Genomic DNA, 16,766 nt, shown 5'->3' with positions numbered 1-16,766 from the left:
TCACATTTAAAATACTTTCCAATAAATTGGGCTACAATGAAACGCAAAGGAAGCAGCCCAAAATAATAGATCTGAACAAAAGTCCCGCCTCTGACAAGGAAAACAGCCAACCATAGTTCAGAATTTTGGGGTGGCCAATCAGATTTCAAGGGTGGGCCTGACCACCCCCCTGGTTACGCTCCTGACAGAATAGTGCATGCAAAACATTGTACCTGGCGGATATGATAACTTGAGTGAAATTAAGTTACAGGATTGTACGCTGTGCTGATCTGACACACTTTTAATAAACTGTTGTCTAGGAGAGGATGAAGGACAAGCATTGGTAAATTTTCTGCGATGCTTTTCCAGTGATAGTGATCAATGATTAAACAACATGAATTTCATGTAATCCTACCAAATCACTCTGAGATCCCCGCACATTAGCATGTTCACTTGTTTTACACTTATATTTAGTATGAAACTTGTCTGCTTTTCATCGCAGTAAGCTACGTTTAATACATATCCAGTGGCGTACATGAGTGAGAAGTATGTAATAGGTTTATGCAAGTGTTCAGCAACTTTATTTTATTGAGCAGGCCGACTATTTACAAAATGGGCAACATCTGTGAAGCGACTGGAGCAGCTCTTCAGCAGCAGAACATTCAATCTCAGCCCCCACTGTTCACATATTTCAATCCCTAGAATTTGATTATGCTCATTCCCCATTAACTGTCTTCAAGGAAAGGGATAACACTTCATGTTAATACATTATGTACCAGCAAAACCTCCAATGAATCAGTGGGTTATACAGGATATATCCACTGAAACGCCAAATCAAATCAACACCAAACCTGACTTGAGTTACACAGGACTGTATACTATTGTCTTGTGTTTAGTGTTCAACTACAAATGTGAAGAATGATTAAAATAAATTCAGAAGTACTATCAGATATATATCTCTAAAATAAACAAAAAGAATGATTCAGCCTTATAAACGTGTACATTTTTCTTAAATGAAGAGTATAATTAGAAAAACAATAGCTACATCATGTCATGTACAAAAAAAGAGATACAGTTTAAACTCATGTTTCCTAAATCAAATGCTGACTGTGAACTAGTTAACAAACTAAATGCACCAGCAATGGAGGAACGCAGTATTAGTGTTTTGTCTGTTCACTGTTGATTGGTTTACAACAGGCATGTGCATCCAGTGAGCAAGTTCTTATCAAATCATCATCTTACAGTATTCAGCACGAGGCTGACAAAGGAAAATCAACTCCCTACACTTTTTAATTCTGAATGTGTGCGTCAGTATTCAATGAGGCCCAAAAAAATTCCACATAAATATCCCTTATTTATTTTATAAGAGGATGCATGTTTTGAAGAGCCATATTTCAGGGTTAATGTTTTAATTAATATTTCATGGACAGATTGTCATTGTTTAAGTCATTTTAGAATGACTTCAGAGCACTTAAAGGAAGAATGTGCTGCTTTTTGATCCAATAGATGTCGCCCTTGAGCACCAGCATGAAACTAAAACAAAGTGCTGTTTGGCCACAGCTCAGCCATACTGAAGCCCATCGACACACCTCCAACCTCCCTCACCTCAGTGTGCACAGGAGAGAACTGTCCTTGGCTCGAGCTGCAATTGCCTGTGTCCTGCATTGTGCTGTTAGCGGGCTAATGTTAGCACACTTTAGTTAGCTCGTAGCTGCAGATTGAATGTAAATCTACACAGAATGACCGTGATCTAAAACGCTTAAGTGACATCAAAGGCTATGTTGTTCTTCTTTTCTGTAGTCCTTGACTTAAACAGCTAAACCAGATGCAAACATGGCTCCAAAAACAACAACACAGCCAGCGGGACTCGCCCGCACTCACTCATTGACAGTAATGACTCAGAGATATTTACATAGCAGGCTATATAACCGAGTTCTGTGGTATATATATATACGAGTAAAATGTTGCACATTCTTCCTTTAACTGCAAAATGTAATAAAATAACAGACGCTTCTTTAAGGGGCCACAGTGAACAGGATTGCAATGCCGACTTGTGTACTATTAATAGATCTACTCTCCATATAAAGTCTCCTTAAAACGTCCTTATTTGAAGTCATTACTTTAAGCTAACTTGTAATTACTTACAATAACCTTAAAGAACGTTCCATCCTATAAATGTTATAAGTTTACTTTATGAAAAGCTCTTTAGAGGCTTTTACTGGTTTTGGCATAGATGCAAAGATTATTGTTGTAATACCCAAATACAATACACATATTTCAGCATAAATGTAAAACAGCATGGATTTATATTACAAAAAAGATTGTTTTTTCCTATGGAGCTTTACATGAACATAACAAAATATGGATGTCATCATTACAAGAGACGATGCTGAAGCATGAGGCTTAAAAATGGATGGTGTGGAAGGTTTAGGAGACCACACAGCCTGTGTCCTTCTGAGGCTTCAGATCAGGCTCCTTCACTGGTTTCACCTCCTCCTCCTTTGGTTTGGCCTGGAGTCAGATAAACAATAACACAAGTGTTCATCAGGTCATTGTTTATACAGTAATTTGGACTGTTTTAGGAAATAACTTTTAGTACCTTGTCATTTTTGGCTCCTTTAGTCAGGTCAAAGGTGGCGTAGACCTCAGGAGTGCACTGCTCGCTGAGGGGCGGGAGCTCAAAGAGGATCGGCTCGGCCAGGCCATAACTCGCCTTCAGCTCCAGCTGGGGGGCCTCAGCGGGGACCTTGTGGAAGTATCTGAAGATAAATGTCGAAGAGTAGATGTTTAAGTTTTAGCGATATCACAGACGCTATGTGATGCAGCTAAATCAAAACAAAGATAATCTCAAACAAATATGGTAGAAATGAGAAAGACTAGAAATGCACCATTGACTTTTGTCTAAAGATAAGAGTCCTAAATAAAATATCGGCTTATTCAAAAATAAAGCTGCTCAACCATCACTCATGGGCCTGTCCTCTGCCTGTATTTGAATGTTTTTGTTGACTCAACTCACCTGCTTGTTGTCATTGTCTGGGGGAAACACAACCAGTCCCCACCCAGAAACATCCCGACTCAACCAAAACAAATCGAAACATCAAAATCCAGGCAGAGGACAGGATCTCTGCAGACACAGTCACCACAACATGTATGGGGCCCAGAAGTGATGATTGAGTGGCATTACCTTTGTATAAGTCTATTTTTGTATTTTGTAGGACAAAGCTACTGACTCTATCTTTAATCTGTAAACTCACAGCTTCAAAACGCTGCAGCCGTTCTCAGCCATTGTTCAACCATTGCTGTATGTCTGTATGGAATGTTCTCTCACATCTGAACTTGAGTAAACTCATAAATGAGTCCACTTAAAAATGACGGTGTAGAATACAGATGTTTCAACTTCAGAAGAGCAACGTATGTTCAGAATCTGAGTGTCCATGCGTGCATGTCTTGTGTGTATGTGTAACTCCCAAACGGACTCACATAAAGCCATTTTCTCTCTGGCACTTCTCCAGAGTGTTTCTAATGAGGCCGCCTAGTTTGAGAAAGAACAGCTGCTCCGATGGTTTAGCAGTGGTCCCGGGGCCTTTGGTCTGACGATACTCTTTGCAAAGAGCCTCAGCACGGGAGTAACCTAAACACAGAAGTCTTCATGTTAATACGAAAAGAAATCCAGCCTATTAAAATAAATAATTAAAGGTCCAGAATGTAAGATATCTACTGAATTAAATTCTAAAATCACCTTACTGTATCATCAGACATTAAGGAAACATGCTATGTTTAGATTCTGATCCTGAATGGTCTGCTTTTGTTTGGACAAGAGAAGGTAGGCGGTTTTACGGCACCCTCACACGGCTGTTTTGGACGCCCCTCGGTTTTCCAAACAAACGGCAAACCAACAGGTGTTGCAGCGATGGTTCAGATAGAACTGTTTCTACCCGACCTAAAGGCCTCTGTATTTTTAAAATAAGCTCAAAAATTTGGTAAATATTGGAGTTGCTTTTTTTTTTTTTTTTTTAAATGGAGAGAGGTTAGAACCCAGAAAGTTTTCAAAACCGATGCAGAGCTGGCTAAACACTGAAGCTTCAGTGTACGCGACATGGCAACCTGCGTGCACATCAACTCTAGGGAGGAGGGGACGGGGAGACAGTTCTATTTAATGTTGGATATATGGACTGCAGTACCCATTTTAAACACTAAGTGTCAGAGTTAACATGCTCCTTTACAGGGGTTTGAAATGTACTGCATTGGCCAAATGCCCTGAATGGCTGTGACAGTGACACTCTTTCTTCTTTACCAATTGATGTCAAGCTAAATATTCCACTATAAATCACAGTGTCCCAGTCTTGGGTTCAAGTGGAGCAGAAGATTAAAATATGACAGTTACTGTGTGCATTGCTCCAACACATTTTAAGTTTGTCTCAAGGCTGTCTTGAATAGTTTGGGGATTAAAGTGACTAAACCCTATATAGGAGGAGAACACTGAAAATATGACACTAGATTAAAAACACATACAAATACATCAATCAGGTTTTTGATTGAAAAACATTTCTGGTGCAATAAAAAATGAAATAAATAAAATGTGTTAAAACCCAAGATGAAGAAGAAAAACGTACACTTTTCTGCCTCCTGGAGAGACCGTATTGCTTCTCCACACTTGTCACTCGCCAGCAGTGTCTGTCCATGGTAGCAGTACGCCTAGAAGGAGAATTACAAAAATGAATGAGCTTAACGAGGAGCTTTATTAGTCATTATTGATCCATTGTTGTGTCCTTTTATTCAGTAATGTGAACTGATTAAAGAGATGCATAAACTTACATAGGCCATGTAAAAGTGCTGCTTCAGCTGAAGATACTTCCTCCATTTGCTGCTGCACTCAGGCTCCAAGGTGTTCAGTGTGTGATCTGCAGACAGACATACTGCATCGTCACACCTTCTCATCTATTTATTCATAAGTCTTTGGTAGACAGTAGTAGGCTCTGTTTTGAGGGGCAGACAGGCAAGCTAAGCCCTGTACTCAGTACAAGTTATCACTATATTTAAATGTTTTCATCACTGTAACTCACAGTCAGACAGCCCATTTATGTATTCAGCACAGTCTTTCTTAATGGATGGGTAAAGATGTTCCCCTAACAAGTATCCCACTGGCTTCTTTCGCATTGGGATTACGTAATCATCTATATAAAAAATGTGTGCTGCGTGTGCCAAGTGTTTGCAGGGGTTGTTGATGTTTAAAGTCAGTGTAACATCCACACAGCTGTCTGAGGAAACTGGAATCTAAATGGTGACCAGAGAGGTCATTTTTTAAGAGAAGTATCAAGAGAAGTGAAGTTTGATGTCAGTCTGACTATACCAAAGAAATGTCAACCCAAACAGCTGCTCTGTCAAATATAGTGGAGTTAAATGCAATATAATGTTCATATTAAAGATCACTGAAGATCTACAGTGAAGGGCTCTCTGACAGCAAGGTAACGCCTGATAATACAACGTATTACAAACACATATTTCAGTTATTCAGTGTATGCTAAATTATGTACTGCTGCTTCCACTACTACATTATTTAACTCACCAACCAGCAACCTGCTTATCCTCCATCTACATTTTTTATTTTACATACTCTACATACTTTCCACTCTGTTGCTTCTCACACATATAGGCCTGAATTACACACATGCATTTATTAACAGGGAGCGCACCAAAGCTAGTGGGGGTTTGGTGCTTTGCTAAAGGGCACCTCAGCAGTGCTAAGGAAGTGACCAACTTCCATACACTAACCATACTGTAAAGTCCGCACTGACTTCTATAATGTAGCGTCCACACCTGGACTTGAACCGGCAACCCTCCAGTTCCCAACCCAAGTCCCTACAGACTATTGACTGCCACCACAAATAATATAATGAGTTTTGATAAGTACTTCACTTAAACATGTCTTTAAAAACCTATAAAGTAAATCTGTTAATGAAGTGAAAATGATGGTCATATGAATAAAATGTACACACATGGAAAGCAGCAATAGTTTGAACCCAACCAAGACACATTGAGGACTCACTGGGGTGTGGGCTGCACAAAGCCACCTTCCTTTAAGCAGGGTGTACGTGAATTTTTCATCGGCAACATGGAGAAACCCCCCCCCCCCCCGCTGGTCATTGTTCTGCTTCAATCCTCTACAGATCCTGAAACCCTTTTGGTATAATCATTTCTCCTGGCTTGCTTGAAGTATAACACAGTATTTGATACAAACCTACCTTTATGTTAAGAATGAAAACAACTACTCAAACTGAATGAGCTCTATATTTCTTTAGATACTTCAAAACAAGGTGTGATAAAACACTGACCAGCTTTTTGATAGAAGTTTGCAGTCTCAAAGGAAAGCGCTGCGATGAGGGTGGCGTTGTGCTTCAGTTCGATAGCTCTCGCAATTGTCACTGAAAAAAAAAAACAGAGAGAGATGTGATGCAAATGGATGCAAATGAATAACATTTGGTTGTGTGAATAGTAACGGACAGTATCTGCTGTCACTGCACAGCTTAACCCGGTCAATAAAGACATTGCTTGACTTTTTTAAAGGTACAGGTCCTCATCAGTTATCCTGTGTGTTTTCGGATATCAATATAGATTCAACATTAAAAATAACAATTCAACTTAAGAGGCTTTTTTTATTCTGTTAGTTCATACTGCAATGTAACTATATGAACATAACTGAAGTATTTATTTCACATAATAACAGCTTGTTAAGAATAAGGACATTTTATTTTGGTGCATAGTTCAGGCCTAGAGCTTCTTTACCTTCTTGCGCCTCTGCTTGGCACTGGATGATATATGTGTCAATCACTCTGGTTTCCAAGTCCCGACCCTTTTCAGCGGGGGTGATGAGACGAGGGATGCTGACCTCCTATAGTCAAAATGATAACATTTTGTATGGATTATTATTTAAATAATACATTTGTCCCTTTGTGTTTGAGATATTATATCATCTGAATGAAGACTGTGTGCTGCAGTGAAGTAAGGGAAGGATCGTAAGAATAATCCCTTCGTTACACTGAGTTTATTTTGTGTTAGGGCTGTTAATAAAACGATTTGTTTTTTAAATGCTTTAATCCAATCGTTAATCGCGCTTAATCTTATTTTTTATCCCGTTTGAAATTCAATTGTTTTGCTTTTTTATGTTATTATTTTGTATTTTTGAAGTGACTCAAGCTAAGGGTACTTTACCTCCTGTTTGGATACAACCCTGCTTTTATTTTGAAAGAAAATAAAGGACTTACGAAGTTTACAACATTAACTTAACCACGGAAAAAGGGACTTGATACGGATCCAAGAGTCGAAAACACCAATGAAAAAAACAGGACACTAAAAGAGTGAAATGTTGTGATGTCACAAGTGGTTTTTGACTCATCAAATTAGCTTCTCCTTTTTTTTAAAGGAAAATGAGCCGCTTAGAGGAACAGATGTGTCGTTGTTTCCCTCCAGGCAGTTGGAGTGGATCACCAGCTCAGTCTTAAAAGACGAGTCCCATCCTCTGCATTGTGAGTTTCAGCTCCTTCCCTCTGGAGTGCAGAACAAAGCGCTATAGGAACAGCTTTGTCCCAGCAGCCATATTGGAGAGGATCAAGTCATAGGGTATCTGTGGGAATCATGTTTTCTCTCTTTGCTGCTTGATGTTGTCGTTGTAATTTAATGATGGTCTTGCATGGAGGGACAGAGATAGCAGGCTGGGAAGCTGTTGTCATGCTTCTTAGTGGTTCTTTATTCATTTACTATTCATGTTGGTGTTCTCAGCTCTGTAACTTTTAAAGATCAACTTTTTTATCAATTCTGCGATTGGAACCTGTGCACTTTATGCACCTCCGCACCTTTTGCCCATGTACCGTTCATTTGCACTTTGTATGTTTTATGTATTGTTTGTGTTGTATTAAGTGACTCTCCCTGAAACCTAATTTGCCTACGGGTACAAATAAAGTAACCTGAACCTGAACTTGATGACTACGCTGCTGTCTGTCTGTCTGTGTGTGTGTGTGTGTGTGTGTGTGTGTGTGTGTGTGTGTGTGTGTGTGTGTGTGTGTGTGTGTGTGTGTGTGTGTGTGTGTGTGTGTGTGTGTGTGTGTGTGTGTGTGTGTGTGTGTGTGTGTGTGGGTGGTTTGTATAGATACCATAGAAATATAACAATCAGGATATTGTTGTTTGATACTACGATGAGCTGTGATCACAGGACCCAGACATCCAAGTCTAGCAGCACTATAATAACTTGGTATGTGTGCTACTCACCTTGAGGTATTTGAATATACCCGCAGCAGCTTTAAGGCTCCGGTGAACATCTTTTGCTTCAGTTTCGGAAACGCTATTGAACAGGAAAACATGACAGGGACAAATATTTGATTAAGTAACAAAGCATTGGGCTATAAGTGACTGTTTTCACACAAATAAAATTGAACAAGCCAAAAAACACTTACTTTTCCTTTCCTGCGAGTCTGGAGGCAAACTTTGTGTACCACACGGCTACATTGAAGGCCATGGAGACCAGTTCAAAGATTACATCCTGCTGCGCACTGTGGAAGGAGCATTGAGTTGTATTTACTGGTATAAGCTTGGTAAATTATAAATTCCCTTTTTTTTTTTCTAGTCTTCTGACTACTCAAAGCACTTCTACACCGCAGGTCACAACAACACATTCACACACTGATGGCAGAGGCTGCTAAGTAAAGTGGCAATCAGTATTAACTAATCCCATTCATACACAGTTATACACCGCAGACAAGCAGCAGGAGGAACTTGGGGTTAAGTGTCTTGCACAAGGTCACATCGGATTTGATATTTAGTGTTTAAAATCTTGACGATTACGTCATGAAAGAGTCTGGCAGAAGACGTGTGTGACTTTAATCATGACGGAGACGAGGGAGGACAGTAATAAGTGTAGTAATGGTGACCGGCGGCAGGAGGCGACCTGTACTGTATACTCATAGTTAGAATCTGACCTCCAGCTCTTACTGAAGAATACACAACCCATGTTGTCCATGTCTCCCCAGACATTTATTCACCCAAAACTTTTTTACATTTTGTAAAATGTTTTTTTCCACTCTGCATCATAATTGTAAATTTATCCGCCTGCTCCACTGTTTACGTGAGGTCACGTGAGGTGGTGCGTTCCTCCGTCGGGCACGATAATCTTATGGAAATCCTGTAGTCTGTGAGGTGTCAAGATTTTCATATCTTGTAGTGTGAGTGTGTTTTAGATTATGGAAGAGAATATGTTTTAGGATTCCCCTCATGTGTGAGACCTCATTTTGAAACTCCTGCAGTGTGAGCCAGGCTTCACTTTAAAACTAAGAGGAGCTATAGCTCAACAACAACAGCTGAATACTTGATGGGGACAATAGAAGCAGTAACTAAAGTGGTGCTGTATAAGTTACTAAATGCTTGTCTGAATAAAAAGAAAAAAATCACCTGCATCATGAAGGTATTACAGGAACCTACGGGCCGCAAAGACAAGGGGAGGCAATCAGACACTGGGACCAACGGCTTGGGCAGCACGGTCACCTCGTGTTTTAAAACAACAGTCGATAGATTTTGGTCAGAAGTTCTGAGTGGCTGATTGGTGGGAAAGTAAGTACTGGGGTGTTAGACCATGTTGGGCTCTAAAAGTTAGCACAAGGATTTTAGTTTGTGTGATGTGTGATCTCTTGTTATTTCCTGATAAAAGCTGAGCTGCTGCTGGGTTTTGGACAGTCCGGGTTAAAGGACAGCATTGATGTTAAATGTTTAGATTGCCACGCTTGTCAAGAGTAAGGATAAAAATTATATAGTTGTAGGTTTTTAAAGATTGTAGTCTTCACATCTGTTCATAAATAATCATTCCATATTCATAAATACTTACAGAACAACAAATATGAATGACGTGTTTTTTTAGAGGTGGTTAATGATCTTCTGGAAAGCACAGTTTATGTAAGCCCTCCTTTGCTCTATTACTGTCACCCAAACATTTACCATGCAGCAGTGCAGTATTGGACTTTTGTTGTTTTGTTTTTACCTTGGTGCGTTTCCTTGTAAGGTGTCAGTCCACTTGAAGTTCTGGATGAATCTCATCTTGTTCTCCTGTGTGGTTCCATCCAAAGGTAGGAGAAATCCTAAGGTATCATAAACCAATAATTAAAACAAGAGTAGCAGCTGGTTAGGCACAGGTCAAGAAAAAAAAAAACATTTTCATAACTTAAAATACAATATATGAAATTAATGTTTCCATTTCAATGTCAAGGTAACAAAGGCTACTTTGTAGAATTTGTGGAGACCAAATTGAAAAGAAGAGACCATTCTCATCACATTGCTGATCACGCCCTGTACATTCAAAAGTATTGTTTCCTGATGAAGATCAGTCACACCTCTTACTCACTGAGAATCTTTGGAGTGGAAAATTCAAACACAGGCAATTTCCTTTCTTTGTGTTGTAAAATTGTATTTTAGGACAACACAAGGAAATCCACATAAAGCAACAATACAATGATGTTTGTTATAATGATTGGCTGAACATCATGGTTTGTAATGAGTCATTACAAACCATGAAATGTAGTGTTGCCCGTCTACCCAAACAAAACAGAGCATTTTAGATAGGTTAGCAAAATGTTGAAATGTAAAAAATACCTTGAAGGAGGGAGAAGTATGCATCCGTGGCATTTTTCATCATCTCATGGTTGCAAGTGACATCAGTAAACATCTCCAGCAGCCTCGCCCTTGTTGTCCTTAGGTCACTGAATGTGTCATACAAGAAAATATGTTGGTTGTCGCAGCGTTCGGAGTACTTTTATCCAATACAGCATTGACATCTCAATAGCAAAGAGTTTGCTGTGATCATGACGTAGTTAAGAAACACAGACAATACATGTCTATTGTGTCAAAGCCACGGAGCATTACGTTGTCAGTGTATTAACTGGAGATGTGACATACTTGCATATCTTATTTGCAGCGGGACTTCCTGCCACTCCATAAAAGTTGAAGGACACGGGCGCCGTAGCCTTCAATGGGTTTCTGTGAAACCAATGTGCCATCCTGTGGACAAAGACACACCTGCAGAGGTTAAATAATACAGGACGACAAGAAGATAATGGTTTCTTACGTTCCTTTCAATAACACACGCAATGCTCGTATGTCTTAATTAGAGCTTTGTAATTCTTTAAATTAAGGTCACAATATTCACCATTAACAAGTTGCTTATTATTAGCATTATTGCTGCTTATTATTCATTATAAAGCGCTAATTAGTACCTTATTCTACATGACCATAGTCTATAATAGACTATTAACTAAGAGTTTACAAAATACTGCTCATTGACAGGTTAGGAAGATGTTAAATATGAACATTAATTTATAATCAATAAGCATTAATTAGGAGGGTATTAATGACCCATTAGCTATAGATTATGGTCATGTAGAATACGGTACTAACAAGCGCTTAACGATGACTATAAATAAACTCTGTAAAGGTGAATATTATGACCTTAATTTAAAGATTATATTTATCTATCTTCTGTGTCATCTGCTAACGTCATGTTATCGATACTGTTCAGTCAACATGCTAGTCCTCATAGTTACGTTTTCACGTTGAGAAATCAATACATTTTGCGGCGTGACTTTGGTCTATCTTTGATATTTAATCATTATTTGTTGTTGACAAAAGGACCATTACGTAAGCTACCAATAGCACTAGCAAACGGCTACCGCTGGCTAAAGCTACAAACGTAAATATGAGTTATTAAAGAAAAAGGAAAAGCCGAGTCAGGATATGCGTAAGTATTTTAAACAACGTAACAAACGTGAATTATTACACGTATAGCTGTTTACCTGTCGTCTTGACGCTGTAGATACGGTTTAATAGTCCGTATGGAAAGTCTGACACCGAAGACGACTTACTTCCGGAAATAAACAAGGGAGTAGTGTCTGACCAATGAGAGCAGAGGGATCCGTCACATGACGTGTGTCCTGAAATCTTCTCAGATAACTCTCAGATCAGCAACAATTTTGTTAATACTTTAGTTTGTAAAAAAAAAAAAGGCCTCCACATGGCAGCATATGCATATTGAATGCATTAAACAGCTTTCAGTTCAGGCACTGATGGTCTAGATTTGATGAATTGAGAGAATATCTGGAATCTTCCTTACAAACAGCCTACCTTTTTACTCATAAGTAAAGGAAGTTTCTTTCATGTGTAAACTTTATCAAGAAACGCTGCTGCATCTTTTCTGGCACTGTCCCTACACAGACAGATTTAGAAATATGTATGTTGTTGTATTGTTGATAACATTGATTCTGAATTTTCTTGTTTGTTGTCGTTTCCACAACAACAGTAGTGAAAAACAGAAACAACTGATTATTTTAGATTATAACCATTAAAAAGAAAACTGAGCAAAGCATAAGAACTTGACTTGTGCTCCTTATTTAACATATTTGTTTGAAAACTCCCCCTGACTGTGTTCTTAACCTGTTTATGTTGATGACTGTTTATTTACGGTTTCAATAAGGGAAAAAAAAAAAAAAAAAGTTCAGGCACTGATCTTATAATTGAAGTAGGCCTACGTGGTTTGACTCACTATTTGCCATGGAAACACTTTCAAATTCAGCAGAAAACATTTGGTAGGCCTTTATAGGTCAGAAAATTAAATTCATTGCCCTTCAGCTGATTACCTTGTTATATACTAAAGGATGACTCAACTCTGCTTGGCTATAGAGAGATTTGACACTGTTGTGGGTAAAGACTACCTGTCTTTATGCTGCTACAAAAATCAATTGACACATCCACTTCTATTATCATTGTACACATTGTCCCAATCATGACAAAAATATGATATTAATACAACCTCCAAATGAATTACAGTTATGTAGCCTATGTGTATGAGATAATGATATCATTATAACAGCCATGATTAGATTTAAAAAAAAAAAAAAAACCTCTTCCTTTAAATTTACAACACTACGTGAACAATGAACAGCTATTTAAATTTATTATTATAAGAATAAAATTATAATAGAAAAAATACTTAATTCTCATTAAGTATTCATCTCAAAGAATCCTCAAACAACACACACACAAATATCAGAGAAAGTCATTTCAACAGGCACATCTTTGTGATTCTGGCCTTTATTACCATGCTTTTTAAGTTTGCATTGTGCTTTCCCACATACAATAGAAAATAACTGAGTTCATCACCACATTCATTTTGTATGTCTCTTAACAGGAATCTCCTCAAGGCTCACTAAGTTGCCCCCACATTCTCTTGGGCCACTTTCACCAGCTGCAAGCATGAAGCCAGCGTCGTCAAAAACATTCAACCTGATTGAACAACTAAGATATTATAAAAAAAACATTCAGATCCTTAAAAATGAATGGATATGGACACGACAAAACATATCATGACTCTAAGTCCCCAGCACTGACACATGCAAAGAAGTACTTTGTCAACAACATTGACGACAGCGCACCTTTAAAATATATCTTTTAAACATGAAGGCACAATGGAAGAATAAAGGGGCACTTTTGGTCAACTTTAAGGCAACAATGGCATCAACAATTATTAAATTAATATTAGCAAATAAACATATTTCCCTTTTTTTAAACTTCAAAGGCTACTCAGTCAGTTCTCATTTGGTTGCAATAGGGAAGTGCAGGACCACAACTGACCCTGGTAATCACAGAACTAAGTTCCAAAGGGTCACTTTCTCTATCAGAGAGCAAATACGGTAACAACCCAAAGAAAAACAAAATCATCATATTGTGCCAGCTCTGTTTGCAAACTGGGATCTAAACAGTATTTAAACAACTTGTGTCAGTCGACCACGTCTCAAAAGGCTGCGGACAGAAACCAATGGTTACATTCAATATCATAAATCCCATTTGTGGATTATATTATTTGGACATTAAAGATTACAGGTCATTTCAAATGTTTCAACTGCATCCATATTCATGATTGTCATCACAGTTTGTTACATGTGCCTTTTAGTTTCAGCACTTTTCAATCTACCCCAAAGCAAAATCAACATTTTGTAGCTGAAAGTTTTATACTGGAAATTAAACCCATTATTTCAAAATAAAACATGTTGAACTCAATAATAAAACAACTTATTCTAAGTCATGGAAACCTTTTTGCACATAAATTAGCAAACTATTGTCTGATATATGTCCACTCCCATGACCCCTACTTTAATTTATCTTCACTATGTAATCAATATAATGAAATGTTTGGCTTGAAAGATAATTACAAACCTGGTGACTTGTATTGAACAGCATTGCAAAGCTTTTTTGCATTATACACAGTAACATGTTTCAACATCTTTGGCATCTCTGCAGCTTTGGTGATCAAAAACAAGTTGAAGTGTTTACGTAACATGCTGGGATTTGTTTTGGTCATGTTCCTTGGAAGAACTCACTGAAACATAGTCATAGTGACTGCAGCCTCTGAAACCCCGAAAAGCAGGAAATAAATGGCACATCAGCAGAATACCCATTTCACCCATGTTTCTCAAAGAAAAGTTTCAGCTCAAAGGCGGTTGGCGTAATTATTGCATAGACGATGGTCTCGTACGTCTCCCCATCCTCCGTTCTTCATGTGTGCCTTGTGCTCCACTGTATCCGCACCATCAAGAACAAGGGATTGAGGAAAGAGGCCATGCTTGGCCATTTGAAGGTTCTCGTCAACCCTCTGAGCGGCCCATTCTGGCCTGCAGTTTTCCTTCTGGTGGAGCCCACAGTCCCCTGTGTGAAGGACCCTGGAACCCTGAGCCACAAGCACTTTGAGGGGCTTTGGTATGCAGGTTCCAGAAAGGTGCTGTAGAGTCCAATCCCAATTGTAGTCGTCATAAGTGCAGAATTCATTGTTACAGCCCATTAGTTTGTAGTAAACCTCCTTGGATATGGCCATGCCTATGTTATGCTTAGTGGACATCCACCCTGATGTTAACACCTTATTGGACAGCTTGGTGAAATCAGTGAGGCTATTGTGATTACCCAACGCTAACATGTCACAGTCTGGGCAGCTGTTCTCCCGGAACTCTACCATTGACTTGTAGAAATTGAAAAAGTCAGGCAAGACGTAGTTGTCCTCCTCTAAAAAAATCACAAAGCCATTGTACCCCTGCATCGCATGCACTCGCTCCCACACAAAGTGCAGTTTCCACCACCAGTGGTGTTTGGTTTGAGTGATGAAGGCCTCCCTGTAGTGTCCATAGGAGTCAGGGTGCTCAGCATTCAGACATCCTATTTTGAGAGCTTTGTCCTTGGATATGTCTCGGGGGCAGTCTTGTGGATTCTGCCCAGGAAAATCACTGGGATGCAGCTGCGTGCTGAAGGGGAAATATATTTGCTGTACTTTGCAGAAAGTAATCCCTTGCACAATGGCGTTTATTTGCTCCGTAAAATAGTCATGGCTGAAGATGACGAAGAAGTTGTGGACCTCAGCAGCTTTCTCCAGTGACTTGATGAGCAGACTGAGGTATTCAGGCCTGTTGTGGACCTGCACAACCAACACCAGTTCAGGCTCTGCTGGAAACTTATCTACATTGTAAACACTCTGCTTATAATTCCCAGTGTAAACAAACTGGGTCAACTCTGTCAGCGACTCCAAGTTGAACTTTACGTTCTCACTTGGATGCATCCCCTGCCTTGTCGGTGAGACATGACCTGGTCCACTATTCTCCGTGTCGGAATAAAACAATACACGTGTTGAAACGAGCACAGCCACAACGAAAGAGGAAACAGCCAGCAGGACGAGCACATTCTTCTTGAGCAGCCGAAACCTCATTTTCTCAAAGTGGAAACAGACGTCCTCATTGTAAACTTCTCATCCATTAAGTTTCCTCCGTGAGGTGAAGTTCCCACTTTTGATGCAGGACGTCGCCTCACGCCGTCTTAAAAAAAAAGTCACCAAAAAATAAGTAAAGGTGACAGCCACTTTTGCCGTCGCGTGACTGTCGCTTCCGCCTCCGCCTGTTTCCGCCACCTGTAGAAAAAGCAGCATAAAGTATAAAGTGACATTTAAGCACGCATTAACGACACGTCGTGTGTTTGTTCGGCGTGAAAATATGACGCTAATCAGCGGCGCTTAGCTTCATTTGTCTTACCCCAAAAGTAGGTTTAGTGTGTGAACACGCTCACACCAGGAAGAGGATGATTGGACTATCATATATCTCGGTACAACTTATTGACTGCTGACGTGTACAAAGCAGCCAACGGGGGAGAGAGCGAGCTGCTGCTCAACGAATCATTGTCTTTCATACTTTGTGTAATACGAGAGGGACAAAGCAGGCACACACTGAACTGTGAACTGTGGGAGGATGTGTGTGTGGTTTTATACAAACTTTGCTGCTGTACAATGGAACAAACCGCAGCTTATCATTAAAGTCTATGAAATGTACCATACGATGCCTGATAAATGCATATTTCCTATAGCTTTATTTTTGTCATGATGTAAAGAAAGGGTTTAATGTTTAAGGTCCACATCCACGCTTTCTTAAACTTCAGAGTTAGTGTTTTGTGAAGTAGCTGTTTTTTAAGTTAAGGTTTTTTGTAAAGTGTCTTGAGATAGCAGTTGTTGTGAATTGGCGTTAGACAAATAAATATTGATTAAAGGGAAAGATAGCCTGCTGGACATTATTAAGTAGGCCTACTACAGTGCTGTGGCAAAGTCCCCCACCTGTTCAGGTTTGACAAGTTAAATAGAGTATTTTTTTATATATTAGGGACTCTCAATGCCAACACAATAAAAGGGTGTGGGGGGTGGGGAATCCCTGAAACTAAAAGACTGGAAAAACTGA

The 16,766-nt window shown here is 39.3% G+C and overlaps 2 protein-coding genes across 2 annotated transcripts; both read right to left on the bottom strand.

Annotated features, from left to right (window-relative positions):
* Positions 1 to 549: 549 nt before the first annotated feature.
* brox (BRO1 domain and CAAX motif containing) lies at positions 550 to 11,919 on the bottom strand. The gene is made up of 13 exons (XM_061052636.1): positions 11,805 to 11,919; positions 10,912 to 11,013; positions 10,609 to 10,715; positions 10,001 to 10,097; positions 8,427 to 8,522; positions 8,242 to 8,314; positions 6,763 to 6,868; positions 6,312 to 6,401; positions 4,795 to 4,880; positions 4,593 to 4,674; positions 3,460 to 3,610; positions 2,579 to 2,738; positions 550 to 2,490 (listed from the first exon to the last, which is right to left on the bottom strand). Exons 2-13 carry the CDS (start codon positions 11,010 to 11,012, stop codon positions 2,407 to 2,409), a joined length of 1,233 nt encoding a protein of 410 aa, XP_060908619.1. The 5' UTR covers position 11,013; positions 11,805 to 11,919; the 3' UTR covers positions 550 to 2,406.
* A 1,144-nt stretch (positions 11,920 to 13,063) lies between these two features.
* Positions 13,064 to 16,222, bottom strand: si:ch73-91k6.2 (alpha-1,6-mannosyl-glycoprotein 2-beta-N-acetylglucosaminyltransferase). The gene is made up of 2 exons (XM_061052621.1): positions 16,074 to 16,222; positions 13,064 to 15,952 (listed from the first exon to the last, which is right to left on the bottom strand). Exon 2 carries the CDS (start codon positions 15,752 to 15,754, stop codon positions 14,495 to 14,497), a length of 1,260 nt encoding a protein of 419 aa, XP_060908604.1. The 5' UTR covers positions 15,755 to 15,952; positions 16,074 to 16,222; the 3' UTR covers positions 13,064 to 14,494.
* Positions 16,223 to 16,766: the final 544 nt, after the last annotated feature.

Source organism: Labrus mixtus, chromosome 12 (genome assembly GCF_963584025.1).
Source record: "Labrus mixtus chromosome 12, fLabMix1.1, whole genome shotgun sequence".
NCBI lineage: Eukaryota > Metazoa > Chordata > Actinopteri > Labriformes > Labridae > Labrus > Labrus mixtus.
The sequence above is the reverse complement of the archived record's forward strand: the minus strand, read 5'-3'. Positions and strand labels throughout refer to the sequence as shown.

Coding starts and splice junctions, on each gene's coding strand:
- brox (XM_061052636.1), bottom strand. CDS start 11,012: ATGGCACATTGGTTTCACAGAAACCCATTGAAGGCTACGGCGCCCGTG. Junction 8,315..8,426: donor AGACTCGCAGGAAAGGAAAA/GTAAGTGTTTTT, acceptor CCTGTTCAATAG/CGTTTCCGAAACTGAAGCAA. Junction 2,739..3,459: donor CAGAGAGAAAATGGCTTTAT/GTGAGTCCGTTT, acceptor ATTTATCTTCAG/ATACTTCCACAAGGTCCCCG.
- si:ch73-91k6.2 (XM_061052621.1), bottom strand. CDS start 15,754: ATGAGGTTTCGGCTGCTCAAGAAGAATGTGCTCGTCCTGCTGGCTGTT.